The sequence below is a fragment of the Sparus aurata genome, chromosome 12 (assembly GCF_900880675.1).
Source record: "Sparus aurata chromosome 12, fSpaAur1.1, whole genome shotgun sequence".
NCBI classification, from domain to species: Eukaryota; Metazoa; Chordata; class Actinopteri; order Spariformes; family Sparidae; genus Sparus; species Sparus aurata.
Window position 1 is genome coordinate 2081998 of NC_044198.1, and position 19998 is coordinate 2101995.

Here is a 19998-nt window from a genome sequence, read left to right on the forward strand (position 1 = left end):
ACTGCTGACATTACCTGCCAGTCCGGTTCAATGTAGTGGCATGTAACTGTGATGTAGCTTTCTGTATTCAAGGAAGTCCAACAGTCTGTTGTGAGGGCTACATTCGCGGTTGCAAGTTGTGTTTTCAACTCGGCCTTCTTCCTCGCGTAGCTTGCTTCCACGCGGGTGGTTATGGTTGTTCTAGAGGGGATATTGTACCCTGGCTCGATGTACTTTATTACCTCTCGAAATTCCTGTCCGTCAACGACATTTATCGGCAGCATGTCTGTAGTAACCATGTTACATATCTGCTGGGTAATACCCTCTGCTCTCATGGAGTCACATACCCTTCGTCCCAACGCTGTGGTGATTGTAGGCTGAGAAGAACCACTCGCTGCTTGTAGCACGGCTGAATGTGACATATTTAGGTGGTAATTCAACGAAGTTGTGGAGTTGTTGTACTTTAAAATACTTCCACATATTGTGCATTTGGCGTCTTTGTGGTCATTAACCAACTTAAAGTGGCTCCATACTGCACTCCGTTTTGCCCTCTTCATCCTGTCAGTGTACCGCTTCTCGTTTGTATTGTTGTTGTCGTCAGAGCCGTGCTTCGCTTGTTCCCGCGTGTGCGTCAAGTACGTCTGGCGTCAAGCGCGCCCTCACGTGGACTGGCGGGGAATTACGGGTTCAAAACGCAATTAATTGCAATTAATTTATTTTAATCGAGTAATTTCTTATCCCTACTTGAAAACATTTGAAAACAGTTGAGATTTAACCAGTGAAACATTTTTTTCATCCCCCATGAGCTTTTTGAGAGAGAAAATCAGGAGTTTCATTTCATCCACTTTCCTTTTACGCTCCTTTTGAATTGATTCAATTTTATTCATCATGGCCTTTTCAGTGAGAATTATTTTTGCTTTTCTCTTCATGTTTGCCAACTGTTGAACCAGCATTTGAAGCACTCATTTTTCATGCACAAAATAATGATCACGATGAAATTCCAAAGCAAAGCCAACAATATCAACAGCCATAAGAATCGTGTGTGATAATAACTTCATCAATCAATCCAGCGCTGTGCAAACACACACTAACCGGACGCATCAGTCCAAACACTGCTTTAAAACTCCTCTTCATCAGCATCAGTGAAAACACCAAGGCAACGCGCTGACTTCCATTCATCAGCAACCAATTTCAAACTGTTTCCAACAGACCAACGTAACAGCAGAAGCAGGCTACATACCGCTGATCACCATGCGTTGTTGCCGGCTGATGCGCTGTGAGGCGTCCGTGTGTGCGATTAATCATCCGATTTCCATTTGCTCCGCGTTGATATGTACGTGGCTTCATTCGCTGCTTCGATCCAGTTTAGCTTGTCTAATTTTGCTGACAATGTTAGGCGACTTTAGGTGGAACAATAGTGGTCGCCGAGAGGCTAAGCGAGGGAAACACTTTTCTTGCCGGACGTGCTACCGTAAAATAAAAACTAAGCTCCAGAGGAATGCCGAATCAGATATTTATTAAGGCTAAAAACACAGACAGTGAAAGATCCTCACAAAAAAACAAAAATTATCCAAAACCAATGTACTTTAGCGGTCAGCAAAGTAGGACCTTTCCCCCTTCACCCTCTCAGTTCATTCATACATTAAACAGGTGAAGAACAGCTGATTTTACTACTTCTGCCGACGTACCACCCACCTGACTCCTCCCCGTGGTGACACAAAATACTATAGCTGGCACCTACAACTCCTTTAAGACAGACTAATGTGGAGATATGCAACACTTCGTGTGTTGAGCAAAATGTACAGGAAGTTGTTATTTAATAACTTGAGTATTGTTTGGAATGTCAAAATTCTTTTAATAACTTTTTGTCAGGAGAGTCCACAGATGCTGTGTACAAAGTTTCGTGCAAACCAGTGAATTGCCCAGGAGTTCGAAAAAGTAAGTTTGCAACATTTCGCTAATTTGCGTAAAAAAAGGTTGGCGGAAATTTTTAATTTAGACAAAGTATATGGGAGTTATAACCCAAAACGCACTTTTCTGGATTATAGCGCCACCTAGTGGTGGAAATTGAGGACAACAATAGATTACGAAATTTTTAACGTATATTCCAAGTTTAGTGAGTTTTGGGGTATGTTCAGGCATTGAAAACTGCGATCATTTGGGACGAAAGAGTGGTCATTCGAAAAACAATAGGGACCTCATAGGTCGCAGGTCGAGACCTGCTCGGGCCCTAATGAATATGGTCGACTTCCTGTTGGAGTGACAGTATGGTACGGTGAATGTTTTTTTTTTGCGTCTTGTGATGATACATATGCATACCGAATTTCATTCATGTATGTGCACGTAGGAGGCGGGGCTTAGATTGTTCATATTCCAGGGGGCGCGATAGAGTCCCCTGGAATATGATATGGTAACGCCTAATACTTCAATTGAAACAGCTCCACCTAGCCAAAGTTTTGCACAGAGCTGTTATTCGGACAGAGCAATGTGGAGATATGCAACTCTTTGTGTTTTGAGCAAAATGTACAGGAAATTGTTATTTAGTAACTTGAGTATTGTTTGGAATGTCAAAATTATTTTAATAACTTTTGTCAGGAGAGTCCACAGATGCTGTGTGCAAAGTTTTGTGCAAATCTGTGAAATCACGTGGGAGGAGTTCAAAAAAGTAGGTTTGCAACATATTACTGTATGTTCAGGCGAGGAAAAATGCGATCATTTGGGACTAAAAAGTGGTCATTCGAAAAACAAAAGTGACCTCACAGGACGAGACCTGCTCGGGCCCTAAATATTTCAATACACATGAAGATGACACTAATTTCAAACATAAGCCTGTGTCAACTACAGGCGTAATATTTTCATAAAAAAACAAAAATAAACACTTAATATTAATATATTAGATTTACATATATATAGAGAGAGAGTTCTGCAGCACATCTTCAACCTGTGCTTCCACCTTCAGAGAGAGCCAGTGCTTGGAAAACATCCTGCCTCGTTCCAGTGCCCAAAAAGGACATCCTGTGGCACTGGATGACTACAGGCCTCTCTTAGCACTGACCTCTCTTATCATTAAGTTCATGGTACGGCTGGTTCTAGCACACCTCAGACCCTTCGTGTGCCCATCACATGACCCCCTACAGTTTGCATATAAGCCCTATGTTAGGGTCACTGATGCAATCATCTACCTGCTGCAGGAAGCCTGCTCACCCCTCGATAGACCCAACACCGCTGTCCTCATCATGTTCTTCAACTTCTACAATGCCTTCAACATCATCCAACCCAGGCTGCTGAAGGCAAACTGGAGAAAATGTGGTGACTATCTGAAGACAGGCCACAGTTTGTGAGATTACAGAACTGTGGGTCTGAACGTCTGATCTGGGTGTTGCGCTGGACAATAAACTGGAGTGGTCTATAAACACGGAGACAGTCTACAAGAAGGGCCTGAGCCCACTTTACTTCCAGAGGAGGCTCAGGTTCTATAATGTCTGCAACCAGATGCTCCAGATGTTTTCTCAGTCTGTCTTCGCTGTGGTGTCCTAGGGTGCTGGCATCAAAGCTAAGGACGTCAAAAGACTGAACAAACTCGTCAAAAAGGCAGGGTCTGTTGTTGGCTCTAAGCTTGTCACCCTGGAGGAGGTGGAAGCGGAAAGGTTGCTGGCAAAACTGCTGGCAATAATGGACTATGTCTCTCAGCCCCTCCACAAAACTCTGGACAAGCTTAAAAGCAGCTTCAGCAACGGACTCAACCCCGCTGCCTCCAGGAACAGCACAGGAAATAATCAGCTTATACTATCTTATTTAAATAATTTCCCAGTCTGGGATCATTAAAGTAATTCTATCTATCTATTTGAACATACTGTGCTATATCTCACTCAAGTCATCAAATAACTATAAATGCTTTCCTGAATAACAAAAACAAAAATGAAAAAATGTCAGCCATTAAAGCCAATTATCTGAGTTTTTAGGTGTGAACATGTCACATTTTCTAAACCAAGAATTAATTCTATACTGTCCTCTGATATGCACAGGATCATGTTACGAGACTGGGTGTGTGTCACAGATGAGACATGTGGACAGACTGTACAGCTCTATTTTTACTACCAGTGCTGCCACCACATGCTGCCACTGCCAGCATATATATGCCTTTCACACAAATGTCTGAGCTGTAAATCAGTCAGGAGACCCAATGTACAGTTTGTATGACGACATAGGTCCTACATTTGTGTATGCAATCCAGTGTATCCAATGTGTATTTATAAATAAATACATCACACATTTGTGCATACTGCATATCCAATGTCTACATGAGTAAGTAGGTCATGCATTTGAACATACAGTTCTGCCTCTTTGTTAAGCTTACATCTCTCTTTCCACATTCCCTGCACTGAGGACACAAGTCACTCAACTGTTGGCTGAAGAGGCAGCTGCGCATGCAGATACAGTGGCTTGCAAAAGTATTCACCCCCCTTGAAATTTTCCACATTTTGTCACATTCTAACCACAAATGTAAATGTATTTTATCGGGATTTTATATGATAGACCAACATAAGCTGGTGCATAATTGTGAAGTGGAAGTAAAATGATACAAAGTTTTAATTAAAAAATAAAAAACGGAAAAGTGTGGTTTGCAAAAGTATTCACCCCCGAGTCAATACTTTGTAGAACCACCTTTCGCTGCAATGACAGCTGCAAGTCTTATAGAGACTGAAATATTTGCCCATTCTTCCTTGCAAAATAGCTTAAGCTTAGTCTGATTGGATGGAGAGTTTCTGTGAACAGCAATTTTCAAGTCGTGCCAGAGATTCTCAAGTTGATTTAGGTCTGGACTTTGACTGGGCCATTCTAACATTTGAATATGCTTTGATCTAAACCATTCCATTGTAGCTCTGACTGTACTGGGAGGTGAACCTTCACCCCAGTCTCAAGTCTTTTGCAGACTCTCAGTCTTTTGGCTCCATCCATCTTCCCATCAACTCAGACCAGCTTCCCTGTCCCTGCTGAAGAAAAGCATCCCCACAGCATAATGCTGCCACCACTATGTTTCACGGTGGGGATGGTGTGTTCAGGGTGATATGCAGTGTTAGTTTTCTGCCACACATAGTGTTTTGCATTTAGGCCACAAAGATCAATTTTGGTTTCATCTGACCAGAGCACCTTCCTCCACATATTTGTTGTGCCCCCACATGGCTTGTGGCAAACTGCATGGCTTTGTTTCAACAATGGCTCTCTTCTTGCCACTCTTCCATAAAGGCCCGATTTGTGGAGTGCATGACTAATAGTTTCCTGTGGACAGATTCTCTCACCTGAGCTGTGGATCTCTGCAGCTCCTCCAGAGTTATCATGGGCCTCTCGGCTGCTTCTCTGATCAATGCTCTCTTTGCCCGGCCTGTCAGTTTAGGTGGATGGCCATGTCTTGGTAGGTTTGCAGTTGTGCCATACTCTTTCCATTTTCAGGTGATGGAGTGATATTTTTTCATATTCTAATCATGCTTTAAACTTCTCCACAACTTTATCCCTGACCTGTCTGGTGTGTTCCTTGGGCTTCATGATGCTGTTTGTTCACTAATGTTCTCTTGCAAACCTCTGAGGCTTTCACAGAACAGCTGTATTTACACTGAGATTAGATTACACACAGGTGGACTCCATTTACTAATTATGTGACTTCTGAAGGCAGCTGGTTTCACTAGATTTTATTTAAGGGTATCAGAGTAAAGGGGGGTGAATACTTTGCACACCACACTTTTCTGCTTTTTATTTGTAAAAAAAATCGAAACCACGTATCATTTTCCTTCCACTTCACAATCATGCACCACTTTGTGTTGGTCTATCACATAAAATCCCAAGAAAATACATTTATATTTGGGGTTAATGACAAAATGTTGAAAAGATTAAAGGGGGTGAATACTTTTGCAAGGCACTGTATTTGTTGTACTGAGTTTCTTGTCACATCAGAATTTCAGACTGTACTTAAAAAATGGCTTGAGCAAAATTTGTATAAACGTTTTGTAATATTTTACCCATGCACACTGGTACAGGCACTTTTGGATATGGAATATTAAAAGTAATATTAAAACTATTATTACAGGTAAATCAAGAATATGGTAAAATAATTAGGTAACATGTCATGATCTTAAATTTTAACTTGTAATCTCAGGATTCAGATTTTCTCACTATTGTGTAATTTTGATTTGCAATCTTACAATTGTTCTAACTGTCTTGTAATTTTGATTTCACTCATTTTCTTACATTTGTGCCATTAAGACTGTATCTCATAATTTTGACTCAACAAGCTTTTATGTTTTTTGTCACTCCTTCCTCCTCCTTAAGTTTGCCTGGTGATGTACATTGTTTACACAACGGCATTTTTAATTCATGAAACATGACTTTTTAAGGAATATCAAATCCATCCACCTGCTCTGTAACTCACTGATTCTACTACTGTCATGTGATTCCAGCTTTAATCAGCACACAGAAAGTTGTCCTTGTGAATAAAATAGTTATACTTTTTGACCTAAAAAATGTCATTTTTTCTTACTGGAAACAACTTGGTGAGTGCTGGAAACAAACTGACGATCACATCTTCTAAGTGGAAAGGCAATAGGAAATCTGTACAAGTGTGTGGCTCCAAGATAAAAGGAAATAATGAGATGCAATACTGATAACATTGCTATCAACTGCACCCATCGCTTGCCTGAAGCAGAGAATTCCCATAATGCTGCTGTTGTGACAGCTCTGCATACTTCATACATACCTGATGTGTCCTAAATTAACCCACACTGGAGAGAGCAAAGACTGCAAATGTGAAGTTTTACGAAAGCAAAGTCCAGTTCAAAGTTGATACAGTGAAGTATATGGGACACATCAGCATTGTAGCAGGACAGAGGGCGGACAACACAAAGATCAAAGTGATTGTCGACATGCCAACCCCAGAAGACAAACAAGGTCTCCAAAGTCCTCCTAAATTAACCCACACTGTCCTGCAAAGATAACTCGAACCACTCCTTACATGAATTCCTAAGAATTGACCAGAATGTGTGCAAAACATAAACTATTATCATGTATTAAAATACATAACCCCTTTCCCTTCTGTCTATCTAGACTTAAACTAGTAGTCAGTATCCCTTTTTAGATAGAAAAGGCGGCACATTTGCTCCAAGGTCAGGGTGGCAATGTGCCGGCCTGTCCTCCTAAAACGGAGGCGTAATATTCCTCCATTTCCAAAAGCCGCCTCTGAGGTAGGCATAAACATGTGACGTGACGTGAAGCTCGAAGTTGGGCTGTGAACAATGACAACACATTTGTCTTCAAAATAAGAGCTTTACATTGCACCCCATTGGAGTTTAGAACTGGGTTCTTAGCGGGGGGCTTTTAATTTGAAAGTAGCGACCGTCCTTAGCTTGCCGACACAACATCAAGATAACACAACCAAACAGCTACAGAGACCGAGGAGATGTTAGCATCTCCTGGATCTCAGCGGCTGTCCAGTTGTTCATCTTAATTTCCGCAGATGAAATGAAGGACTGACTGCTGTGATCAGCTGTTACTTGGTTTTTAAACTCCCCGGCTGTGGGTTGCACAACAGTGCAGGTCATCGACACCTCCGCCCACCTCACCTGAGGCCGGCACATTGCCGCCTTGTTTTTAGATAGCAGGCCAATTGGCTGGCCTCTGTCTAAAACCGTGGACCGAGATGCCAAAAGGACGGGCAAATTGGCGGCTTGGTGCTCTGTCTAAACACGGCTACTAATTGAACATCTGCAGAACATACTAGAATAGAGGTAGCCAACACGGTGCCCATGGGCAAATTTTAAATTCAATATTGTGCCCGCAACCAGGTGCCTGCAGGCACAATATTGAATATAACATTTTAAATGTTTTATTCATAAATGAACTCTGACATTGTCTGGGGTCAAAGTTCAGTTTCGAACGGAAAACAAACCTCCATCTCACTCTTGAGACAAGCAAGCAGGCTTAGCTATGATAGGGAGCTGGATGAGTGGCAGAAAAGCAAAAGCAGGGAAGAAGAAAACTACGGAGCCCCTTAAGGGACATGGGGGGGAAAAAAAATGATGGGTGAAAAAAAAAAAATATGGGTGAAAAAAAAAAAAAAAGATGTCATTTTTGCGAGATCTCGCAAAGGTTTTGCGAGATCTCGCAAAAGCTGTAACACTGCTGGTCGCTTCCGGTCACTTGGCCATTTGGGGATCAGCAAAAACAATGAGTCATGGAGGAGGATTTGGAGCACTTCCTGCGGTCAAGAGAGGTCCCAAAAGAGGACATCATGCGTATGCAAAGAGACAAGGTGGGCTCAAAAGTCATTTAATAAATTGACGTAACAGCACAGATCCTGGGATAGTGACTTATATAACGTTAGGGGGAAAGGGAGTTAGCGTTAATGTTACGCTAGCTTAAACTAATATCAGCGCTCATCGCTTCCCTGCTCTTACGTAAGTTATGCCAGTCAAACAGTCATAAAGTTTCGTCGTTAGGGTTATTGGTGATGAATTGTACTTTGCTTTATGTCAAGCTATGTGTCGTTTATCGCCATCAAAAGTGGTTACCATGGTAACTTTGGACGCCATGGCCAGAAACTACTGTAGAGGCTAACGTTAGTTTAATTAAATATCGTTACATCTATCACAAAACTTTCTTCTTTTTTTAAACTCTTTTGTGACCAGGTTTACAAATATTCCCTGCCAGTTATTTATCAGTGACTACAAATACTTAAGAGATAATAATATACATGGTATGACACGTGTTGTGCTTAAAGTGCTTTGATCTTGCTCGTCCTAGTGATGAAAAAGCTTTGCACAAAATAGAATTTAGCAAGCAACTCTTGCCAGTGATCTTACTGAAATGGGAGCAGTGAGCAGAAATCTTAATAAACACAATTCGATCTCCATTTGCAGATGATTTTATGAATGACCTAACGTTGGCCAGGCTTTAACAAGACCAAAACTGCATCAGAATAATTCAGGCAATTGGATAAACCAAATGATCACTGACAGAGCACTGTCTTTTGCTGACGTATTACCATGAACACCTTTCTGCAGCAGAATAAATAAATGTGCTGCCACTTGTATTTACTATTTACTACTCATTAACTGGAAACTGCACCCAATAAATTAACAAGAAAACAAAACTAGATTTCTGCTAAATAGAAATGGATATAATTGACTTCATGTGAAGTAAGCCAGCTTTCTATCTGGCGTCTCTTTGTACAGTCTCTATTACTGTAAGACCAGCTATGTCCAGGGGCTGGCTACCACTGAAACACAGACAATATTTTGAATGAGGAGGGTCCTGGCTTTTGATCTGTGTGTGTGTGTGTGTGTTTATCTTTTATGTTTAAAGTAAGCATTAAAAGTATTTCTTCTATATTATGTTTGCAGGTTGACAAAGCAGTGCTATCCATCATGACTGATGAGCAAATGGCAAGATATATCACTTCATATGGTGACCGAGTAGCTGTCCTCTCTTTCTGTCAACAAACAAAGTGCAGCACCGATAAAGATACTCTTATACAGAGATTAAGAGATAAAATAGGAATGCGAAAAATGAAATCAAAGACAAAAGGAGCGCTGCGTGGTACATCAGGTGTGTACCAAAATAGAAGTGAAGGGATGGCAAGAGAAAAAAATTCTGCAGGAGAAAAGACCTCCAGGAAGATTGAAATTGGATGGCTTCATTTTGGCAGTGATGAATACCATCAAGTAAGGACCAGCAAAGGCGGAGGAACAAGACATGCAACTGTGGAAAAAACGACAACTGTTGCTCAGATTTTGGAAATGGGAAAGGACCTATTTTTCCCAGATGGACAGTCAACCAAAGGGCGAGCTGATGAGTTTACCTTTGACATCTGTGATTTTAAAAGAAACAAGATTCCCTTTGATGACACTGTTGGCAGACTGTATGAACAAAGCAAACTGAAGCTGCTTAGATTTTACATTTGCACAAAAGAAGAAGAACCTTCAACAGATCGATCCTCATGTGAAGAGGATGAATGTATTGAAGATTCCTTATCTGAGGATTTATCTGGCAGCATCACTGAAGGAGCAGATTCACAGTTGACTATAGATGGATCTTGCATCGATGCAGCACAAGGTCCAGGAAAATCACGTCCCTCTCATTCAACAGACATTAAACAAACTCTCATTGGCCAAGGGCAGGACACCGACACAAGTGATGATGATGAAGATAAAGTTTGCAATCATTTCCAGCCTTCTAATGATTTCCCGGGCTCCTGCTTTGAAATCATTGATCTGACCAGTGCAGTTCCTAATGACCTCCTACAAACAGAGCCTGAGCACATCTGTCATGAAACTTTTGAAGACGTTCCAGAAGTAGACGAGGCAGATACAATTGAATGGGATCCGGAAGATGACCTTGGCGGAGCAGGCGGTGATGAGACAGTTGTGATAACATTGAATTACGTCAACAATGAGGATGTCACACAGGTAATATGATAAGATCAGTAATGTTTTGGGGTAAGGAGGTAGAAATACTAATACAGGTATTAAAACCAGTAAAAAAAGACAAAATACAGAAATGTAGTGCTACATTAATAGAACATTTCATTCTATGAATTAAAAAATTCAATTGTGCATTCATACTTTGAAAAAATTGACCATGTTATATATTTTTTTGACATATGGACTGTTCTGTTCCCCCAGTATTATATGGGCACCTGAATGAAATAACCTAGTGCTGTGGAACACCTATTGTACTTAGGTCACCCCATGCTTATTTAGAGCTTCATTTTGCCGCAACAATAATTGATTAACATTTAATTGCTTATGCTACTTTAAAACATTTAAATAGCAAAAAAACAATTAAGAGCTGATGGAAAACCTGTGGAATTCCACTGTATGATCTTAGTGTAAGATTTTACTCTCTTCAGCCAGGCATGTTTGCTTTCACAACTTCAACAACTGAAATTTCTCAATTAAATGTCTTTTTTCCTGAACTTCAATTTCTAATGTATAGTGGTATGTCATGCACAACTTGTATTAAAAACAAATACCAATTGTTTCATTTAGCAAGCTGCAGAATAGTTGTAGTAGTGGAAGTCAACAGAGTCCTTTTGACCTAATTCCTGGGATTGTGCAGCAATTTTTGTAACACTGATTTGTGACTTAATTATAATTCTGTCTCTGAATTTTGAGAGGTTTAACTTTTTTTCATTTCTCCAAAGAGGTGGATGTTTTACAGACTATCTCTTGAGTGTCCCTGGTTTTAACTACAAGTTAGTTTGATGTAGAAAACTCATTTAGAAAGACTTAGAAATTACAGTCTGCAATCACATCATAGACTTGTAGGGTCAAAGTGTCTGCTGTCAACTAATATGTTTATACTTATTTTATTCTTCAGAGTGCTGAGGTGAATGGAGTACCTTCGCAGGATTTACAACTCCCATTGCCTTCAGCTAATGGCCTGCCTAGACTAGATGTGCAGTCCATACATGAGCAGGCAGCGCAAACTACACAGGTAAACAACCCTGAACACATGCTTTAAACTACTGTATGATTTTACATAACTGTAAAGATGTGATGCAATAGAGCTTTTTATATCATTTATATCATGTCCTGTGAGGCTTTGAAAAAACTCTGTCAAGTCTGAAAAAGTAACTGTGATGATGTCACACTGATGTTGTCAGGGTTAACTTTTCTTGGGCTAGGAGATATCATATTTTGGATAAAAAGCATGTGTTATAAACTGGATGTGTCCAGTTCGTAATAGATGCTTTTGAGCTGCATTACGGGAAACATAGGATCCAGTATTATTTTGACCATGACATAAACATACTACAAGTTAGGATACTTAGCCTCTTCTTCTTTCATTGACCACTCTGTTTTTGTAATGTGTATGTTTTGTTCTTCTAGCAGGACGGTGGACTGAATTTCTTACCACAAGATTTGCCTTTACTCTCAAGCAGCCCGCTTCCCCCATCAGCCTCAGCCAGCAACCCAGGAAATCCACAGAACACACGACGTGCATCAATTTGCAGGATAAAGGTTGTTGAAGATCTTTTGGCAGTATTTATGGACAGCAGCATAATTAACTTGACTCTAAAGATGGACTTTGTGAATGAAAAAGCTATCGATGATGCTGGAGTGTCAAGGGAGGTTTACACTGCATTCTGGGAGCAATTTCTTGAACAGTGTGAAGGGGAAACAGAGCGAGTTCCGAGGCTGAGACCAGATTTCTGTGAGGCTGAATGGCAAGCAGTTGGACGGATCTGGGTGAAAGGATTACTAGACCATGGTGTCATGCCAGTGAGGCTATCAAAGGCTTTCATTTTAGCCTGCGTTCATGGAATTGACTCAGTTGATGCAGACATCCTGATGACATCGTTTCTCAACTACCTTCCTCCAGTTGAGAGATCTGCTGTTGAGAAGGCTCTCGAAGGCACAATGGAGGAAAGTGATGAAGAGGACTTGCTCGACCTTTTTACAAGGATGGGTTCCCATTTCCTACCTCCAAAGAACAGCATGAAGCCTGCCATAGAATCAATGGCTCATAAAGCCATTCTCCAAGAGCCAAAATATATAGTCGATTGCTTCTCCACACCCATGTCACTTGTACAGCTGAAACTGTCAAACAAGGAAAGTGTGTTGTCTCTGTATGAGTCAAAGAAGGCCACAGGAAAAAGAGTGTTGCAACTGTTTGAAACTACAAAGATGGTGCTGTCTCAGAGCGAACAGTCAACCTTTAACCATCTTCAACGTTATGTGAAAAACGCTGACCAAACCAAAGCTGAAAAAATCCTGCGCTTCTGCACTGGTTCCTCTGTCATATGTGTTGACAAAATCATGATATGCTTTAATGCTGAAACTGGGCTCAACAGAAGGCCTGTTGCTCATACCTGTGGGGCTACACTTGAAGTGCCATGTACATACAGTTCCTACCCTGAATTTCGCACAGAGTTTGACAACATCCTGTCGAGCAACTACTTTGAAATGGATATCCTTTGAGCTTGAGAGCAGTCCTGATCAGGCCTAACAGTAACAAGCCTCATCGTGGCATGGCTGATTATATTTTATTTATATTTAATTTTTTGTCTGTTTTTGTTGTTTTGTCATTGATGCACTGAACCGTATAGTGAGCAGTCTGAAATTCTATTTTCTGTGGTGCAATAGTACACCACCATAGTTTTAACATTGGTTGAATTTTTTTATTTATCCTTTGAAAATGACTGCAGTTTTCATTTCCATCAATTTGAGACTAACTCAGCTGAAGGCAAAAGTTGTTTTGAAAAAGATAGAATATAGAGTTGTCTATCACCGGTAGAACTGTTAATGAATTGCTGATGTTGAGGTGTTAGAGAAGTTACATTACAGCGGTTTGGCTAGTGGCTACCCAGATTGTTCATGCACAATATTTTCCTGTGCTTTTCTACTGTCACTTGATATTTGTACTACTTGGTTCTAGAAGTAATAAAAGTCCTATTAATTTTCACAGAGGTGGTCTTTGTGTCGAAGTTCTAAAACACATGCTATCACTTACTAAAGTGAGGAAGTCATCAGAAGTTCCTGGAGCCTAAAGATCTTCATAAATCATCATAAAAGACTAGAAATAACAGAAAATATTCACATTCAGCACTAACTTTATTGCCCTTTTGCGTAAACAGTTACAATTTAATTATTATCCGAATTTTAACATTATTTTCCATCAATTGATGGAGTTATAAGTGGACATTATGTTTTAGTATTAGTTCTGAATTTTACACAGGTTTGATTCCACTTTGATAGGCTTTATCTCTAAAGCAACACCAGCTCATTGGTGTTGTACCTTGATCCATATATCAATCCAATAATTTATACTAATAGAAGATAAACATATGTAGCATGGGATTGCACGGTTACATTTTACAGGAGACCCCATGTTTCTGTGTTGACCAACACTGAGAATATCATTAAAAGCAAACTTTAAAAAGGGATATGAAAGCAAGGAAAAATACTTGTGGAACCAACAGCTCCTTCCACTTCACAGGTCAACTCACTGGCCCCTACATGACACCACTAAATACTTCTGACTTACAGAGATGCACTTATGGTTTCTCTTAGGTGCATATACAAGTTCACAGCCTGATACGGATCCGTCGGTAGAGTCAGATGGGACTCGGCCATAAAGATATTGCATAGTTCATATAAATCTGAATCACATGGAATCGTCCGGCGAAAGACACATTCATCTTTGCACAGTTGGATATGTTCATCGTCAACTGGGGACAGGAAGTCTCTTGTTCCGTAGAGTTCAGGCAATGCATACATCACATTGGGCCGACCGCTGGGGACGTTTATGTTTTTCGATGGCCTGATGGTGTGTGCGTTCCAAACCTGTGCAGTGTCATCCAACTCATCCTGTTAAAAAGAAGATGCATACTTTTAGGAAGAACTTTTCATACATATCAACTACCCCTTCCTCTCTGCCTCTTTCTCTCCCATCCTCTCTGCTTCTTTCTCTCCCCTCCTCTCTGCCTCTTTCTCTTCCTTCCTCTCTGCCTCTTTCTCTCCCCTCCTCTCTGCCTCTTTCTCTCCCCTCCTCTCTGCCTCTTTCTCTCCCCTCCTCTCTGCCTCTTTCTCTTCCTTCCTCTCTGCCTCTTTCTCTCCCATCCTCTCTGCCTCTTTCTCTCCCCTCCTCTCTGCCTCTTTCTCTCTCTTCCTCTCTGCCTCTTTCTCTCCCATCCTCTCTGCCTCTTTCTCTCCCCTCCTCTCTGCCTCTTTCTCTCTCTTCCTCTCTGCCTCTTTCTCTCCCATCCTCTCTGCCTCTTTCTCTCCCCTCCTCTCTGCCTCTTTCTCTCTCATCCCTCCCTCTCTGCATCTCTTCCTCTGTTACTTCTCTTCCTACTCCTTCTCTCTTACACACACATATATGAAAACACTATAATGCATTAACTCACCTGAATGAGTCCCATGCAACAAAACTGAAGGAGGCCTTTGTCCAGAAATCCACCATCAAAGAACCCGTTGTCTCTGAGGTCTGCAAACAAGGATAACCAGAACTCTACACACTGGTTGCGAAGAAAACCCCACCAATATTCAATTCTTTGATTGGCGGTGCTGGCTCCCTCAAAGTAACTATCATGGGTGCCGTCTGGGTGAACGGGGACGAGGAAACGCTGAAAGCCTCTAACATAGCCATTTTCGGTTCCAAAATCGCCTCTCACAATTCTAGGGCAGCCCCATAAACGCTGCACTGCTTCTATGTAATAACCTCCGATCAACTTTGGGTCACTACTTGTTGTGTACGCATTAAGCCAGATTATTTTTCTTGAGAAGCCATCAATACTTCCATTGACACAAATGCCATATGGCTTCAGTTTATCATACGAGTCCAAGTGCCAGATGAAGTTCGGCCCTTTTGAGAAGTAGCTCCGTCGTCTGAGACGTCCTGCTTGCCTTAAAGACACTCCTCTTGGATCCAGCTCCTTCAACACCAAGCGCACATCCTCTTTCCTCACTCGTAGTCCATATTCTCTGCATTTGGCGTACATCCAACGGTACCCATGAAGCTGTCCAGAGTATTGCAGTTGGTTGCTTATGAATTCAACCAGGACCGCAAGATCAGAGTACGCTTTGCGACGAAAGAATCCCCTTGCGTTTAGTAGTCTCTTCAGATGCCTCTCACTTATGAGAAAACCGTGTCTACTGCCAAGCACTGATTTAATGTCTTTATATTTGAGGCCAATCTCAAAATAAAACTCCATAAACTTCTCCCACGGGTGTGCGCGCTCCATGTTTGCATTTGTTTGATTTACTTCCGGTTTCCCTGACCCGGATATACATTGACATAAATTAAAAGATGTTTGCGAGATCTCGCAAAAGTTTTGCGAGATCTCGCAAAAGCTTTGCGAGATCTCGCAAAAGTTTTGCGGGATCTCGCAAAACCTTTGCGAGATCCCGCAAAAATGACATCTTTTTTTTTTTTTCACCCATCATTTTTTTTTTTTTCACCCATCATTTTTTTTTCCCCCATGTCCCTTAAGGGGCTCCGTAGAAAACAGTCTTACAACAGTGAAAAAAAAGTGTGTTTGTCTCATTTTGCAAAGCAGAACAATGTGGCGAGTCCTAGCTAGCCACCCACCTGGCAACACACTACAGGCAAAAAAAGCCTGTTAGTTCAAGGCAGCATTGGGCAAACAGCAGTCTTTTTTCATGAGGCCAGTGAAAAATTCACAAAAAGCATCTGAAGCTTCATCTAGAGCTGTACATGTTTTGATACAGAACAAGATAGCCTTTTTGAATAGGGAGGTCTTGGAAAGAGCAGTGATGGTTATTGCAAACCCTGTGTTCATAGACAAAAAGAATGGTCCCGATGTCATCCCCGCTCTCTCCGATGTCCAACTGGGTGCAAGTATGATAGTTTATAAGAGTGTCAGCTATGTGCGGAAACTTGACAGAGCAGCTGGACCAGGATCTGGTTAAGTGCAGGTGCTTTAGCCAGTGTGAGGAGTCTGTGGACAGCAGCAGTGCACCTCAGCTGATGATGATGTTTATCTAAATAGTGTGTGATGATTTCTCCACAAAAAACAACTCCTGACGCTACGACCCTCAAAGACAACAACCAGGGGAGTTGACATTTACAACACCGTGAAGATGTTGTTTGTGGAGAAAAAGATGCCATTGGAAAATTTGATGTCGGTGACTACAGACAGGGCTGCTTCCATGATGGGCCGACATGCAGGCTTCATTGCACTATGCAGAGGTGACACAGACTTCCCAATATGCCTGCATTACCGCTGCATCATTCACCAGCAGGCGCTATGTGCAAAAGTGACCAGCTACAAGGTGCTTTCAGATGAGCTGTCAGCTGAAAATGGTGACCTGTTACTGCACGCAGAGATCCGATGTCTGGGCAGGGGAAGAGTTTTGCATGTTTTTTGTCACTTTTGGGTGAAATCAAAGAGTTCATGCAATCCAAAGGGGAAGACGCATCGCTGCTTGTGGTATATTGGATCAAGCACTCGGTGCTCGACTGTGTTGGACTGGACTACTACTTATATCTGTGACGTACCCCTCTCTATCATGGACTCACTGAGAGAGACACTCAAAGACTTACAGAATAGGAAGGTGATAACACCTGTCAGTGAATCTACAGTTTGGGTGAACAGTCTTGTTGCCACAAAGAAAAAGAACAGTGCTCTAAGGGTGTGTTTGGATCCTTGCAACCTGAATGAGGCAGTCAAGCGCCAGCACTACTCCATTCCTACTCCTGAAGACTAGCTGGGAAATCCATCTTCTCCATCCTGGATGAGAAGGACGGATGCTGGCAGATCAAGCTAGATGAGCCGTCATCTAAGCTATGCACCTTCAACACACCGTGTGGCCGGTTCCGCTTCCTCAGACTCTCATTCGGGATCAAGTCTGCCAGTGAAGTGTTCCAGCAGAAGAACTGTGAGATCTTTGGCGACATCCCAGGTATATACGTCATAGCAGACAATATGATCATTGCAGCATCAACAGAGCGGGATCATGATGAAATCCTACAGAAAGTAATGGAGAGAGCAAAGACTGCAAATGTAAAGTTTAACAAAGACAAAATCAAGTTCAAAGTTTATACAGTGAAGTATATGGGAGTATACACGTCATCACGGTAGCAGGACAGAGGGCGGACAACACAAAGGTCAAAGTGAGACAGATGACAAACAAGGTCTCCAACGTCTGCTGGGAATTACAAAATTCCTGGCACAGTACATACCAAATGGAACCTCACTCATGGCACCCCTCAGACAACTGCTTATGAAGGATGTAGCGTGGCAGTGGTACCCACAACACAGCGCAGCACTACAGACACTGAAGTCTACCCTCACAAGCCCCAGTGCTAAGGTACTATGAACCAGAGCTGCCAAGCGTCACGCTTTGAGTGTGACAGTCACGCAATTTGACCCAATCTCACACCACACGCCACACTTGACATTTCTCACGCTTATATTTCCCCATTCAATACTCTATTTTTTTTAATGATAATAAACTTTGGTCCTCGCGGATTGCCGTAGTTCGAGTAACTCTGATTGACTGACCGAGATAACCAATCCCAGACCAATCTATCAGTCCTTTGTACCTAAATCTAACCAACCACGGAAGGCACCACGCAATATAAACCAATCAGAAGCAACGTAAGGCAGGTCTTGGCATCTCTAACTATCTTTCACACACAACACCGCCGACATTTAAAACCCTCTCGACGTTCTCCTGTGTGTGAAAGAGAGACATGGGTGAGTGTGTGTTTGGAGACTCTGACTTGAAAGTACGTATCACTCTGCAGTTACTGTGCTCAACGAGCAGCGGATACTGCCGTGAGTCCCTCCCCAGTCCAAAAGCACTCACAGGCGGTCAGTCTCTCAGTAGCCTCACGCAAGCGTCTGTCCGAGGAGGACAACAACAGGGCCAGGCTGCCTGCTGGATGGAGGAAGAAGGCTAGCGAGGAGCCTGAGATAAACATGTGGGAATGAGTTATCAGCAAACGGGCACGCCACGAGAGAGTGTCCCGCAAAATGATCAGGGCGATGGTGAAACAAATGTACGCCACCATGAGTGGCAGAGATGAGGAGTTTGCAGCGAGTGCTGGTTGGATAAATTGTTTCCTCCGCCGCACCATCTTCACTTGCAGAAGACAACTATTGCCCAGCAGGATGCCGGAAAATTCACAGAGAAGCTGGAGAAGTTTGTGACATTTTCATCCTGGATTATTGTGAGGAAGGAATTAAACGCCTGTCCCAAATTGCCGCCTGGTCCCAAATAAATGCCTGGTCTGTTAAGTGATTGAAACAAATAAACGCCCTGGCAGCCAGCCTGGCTATTATTTGGTATTTTACGGTATGATAACTCTCCCGGCCGGGGAGAGAGACATGCATCACAGTGCTCAGCTGCAGACACATCAGAGAGGTGACGAGATGCGACTCATCATGACTGACAGGCATCAAGGCCACTCAGTGTTACCTTACCGACCCGCCCCCAGATATTTCATGCACCAAAACAGGCCCTGACGCGTCTGTGGGGGGGGGGGTGCAATGAACCAGCTTTGGGGGGCCCAGCTTGCAAAAGGTTGAGAAACCCTGCTCTCTTTGAAGGCAAGTTTGTTTTTTGCCTGTTTATCTGTTAATGACAGAACTCATTGTAATAAAATGATTCTTTCAGAATTTATTTGATTTTAAAAAATATTTGGTAATGCGTCGTGAAGGTCTTAAATTTTAATTGTTATGGTCTTAAAATGTCTTAAAAAGGTCTTAAATTTGACTTACTGAAACCTGCAAGAACCCTGATAAATGTATTTTGTCAAAAATACAAATTTCTGGTTAATTAAGACTAGCATTAGAAGGCCACAGTGCAGGGAGAGCCGCTGGCATGGAGATGAGGACATCAGTCTTAAGGAATAAATCGATGTTAAAAAAGGCCAAATTTTTTTTCGCCGAACACATCATATGACTAAAGTCTCACTCTTGTCATTTTCTGAAACTTGGCAGCCCTGTATGAACACAAGCAACCGCTGACTCAACAAGCTGATTCCTCAAAAGATGGACTGGGAGCCTGTCTGCTGCAGGATGGCAGCCCAGTGTTCTATGCCTCACAAGCGCTCACTGACACAGAAAAGAGGTATGCACAAATAGAGAAAGAGTTGCTTGCCATAGTGTTTGCTGCTAAGAGATTACACCAGTATGTCTATGGCAGACTAGTTAATGGAAGTTAGACCATAAGCTACTGTGCTACTGGAGGTCATCATGCACAAGCTGCTGAGCAAAGCACCAATGCGGCTACAAGGAATGCTTCTACCACTGCAGAGGTATGATCTAAACGTAACATACACAACAGGCAAGCACATGTACATTGCCGACACACTCTCAAGCGCCACCATGAACAGAGATGGTGACAATATTATTGAGAACCCCTGTGATATGAGAGTTGTGTATTCCTTAGAGGCCACAGATGCCCTGAGTGAGGAAACAATCAACTGGAAAAGGCAACGGCAGCAGACAGCGCGTTGCAAGCTGTGTGTGAGAAACACATGAAAGGCTGGCCCAAG

At 42.2% G+C, this 19998-nt stretch overlaps 2 protein-coding genes across 3 annotated transcripts; one reads left to right on the forward strand and one right to left on the reverse strand.

Annotated features, from left to right (window-relative positions):
• Positions 1-8124: 8124 nt before the first annotated feature.
• Positions 8125-13436, forward strand: LOC115592404 (uncharacterized). 2 transcript variants are annotated; one of them, XM_030435078.1, is made up of 4 exons: positions 8125-8278; positions 9369-10433; positions 11347-11463; positions 11859-13436. In XM_030435078.1, exons 1-4 carry the CDS (start codon positions 8201-8203, stop codon positions 12948-12950), a joined length of 2352 nt encoding a protein of 783 aa, XP_030290938.1. In that variant the 5' UTR covers positions 8125-8200; the 3' UTR covers positions 12951-13436. The 2 variants fall into 2 exon arrangements, with proteins under 2 accessions (XP_030290938.1, XP_030290939.1); XM_030435079.1 differs by having other exon boundaries at positions 11862-13436.
• Positions 13437-13838: 402 nt separating this feature from the next.
• LOC115593270 (uncharacterized) lies at positions 13839-15720 on the reverse strand. Its single transcript, XM_030436767.1, has 2 exons — positions 14879-15720; positions 13839-14339 (listed from the first exon to the last, which is right to left on the reverse strand). Exons 1-2 carry the CDS (start codon positions 15713-15715, stop codon positions 14013-14015), a joined length of 1164 nt encoding a protein of 387 aa, XP_030292627.1. The 5' UTR covers positions 15716-15720; the 3' UTR covers positions 13839-14012.
• Positions 15721-19998: the final 4278 nt, after the last annotated feature.

Excerpts from the sequence above, each read along its gene's own strand:
- LOC115593270 (XM_030436767.1), bottom strand. The coding sequence starts at position 15,715 with ATGGAGCGCGCACACCCGTGGGAGAAGTTTATGGAGTTTTATTTTGAG. Across the intron at positions 14,340-14,878 it reads GTTGCATGGGACTCATTCAG|GATGAGTTGGATGACACTGC; the intron begins GTGAGTTAATGC and ends TCTTTTTAACAG.
- LOC115592404 (XM_030435078.1), top strand. The coding sequence starts at position 8,201 with ATGGAGGAGGATTTGGAGCACTTCCTGCGGTCAAGAGAGGTCCCAAAA. Across the intron at positions 10,434-11,346 it reads ACAATGAGGATGTCACACAG|AGTGCTGAGGTGAATGGAGT; the intron begins GTAATATGATAA and ends TTTATTCTTCAG. Across the intron at positions 11,464-11,858 it reads AGGCAGCGCAAACTACACAG|CAGGACGGTGGACTGAATTT; the intron begins GTAAACAACCCT and ends TTGTTCTTCTAG.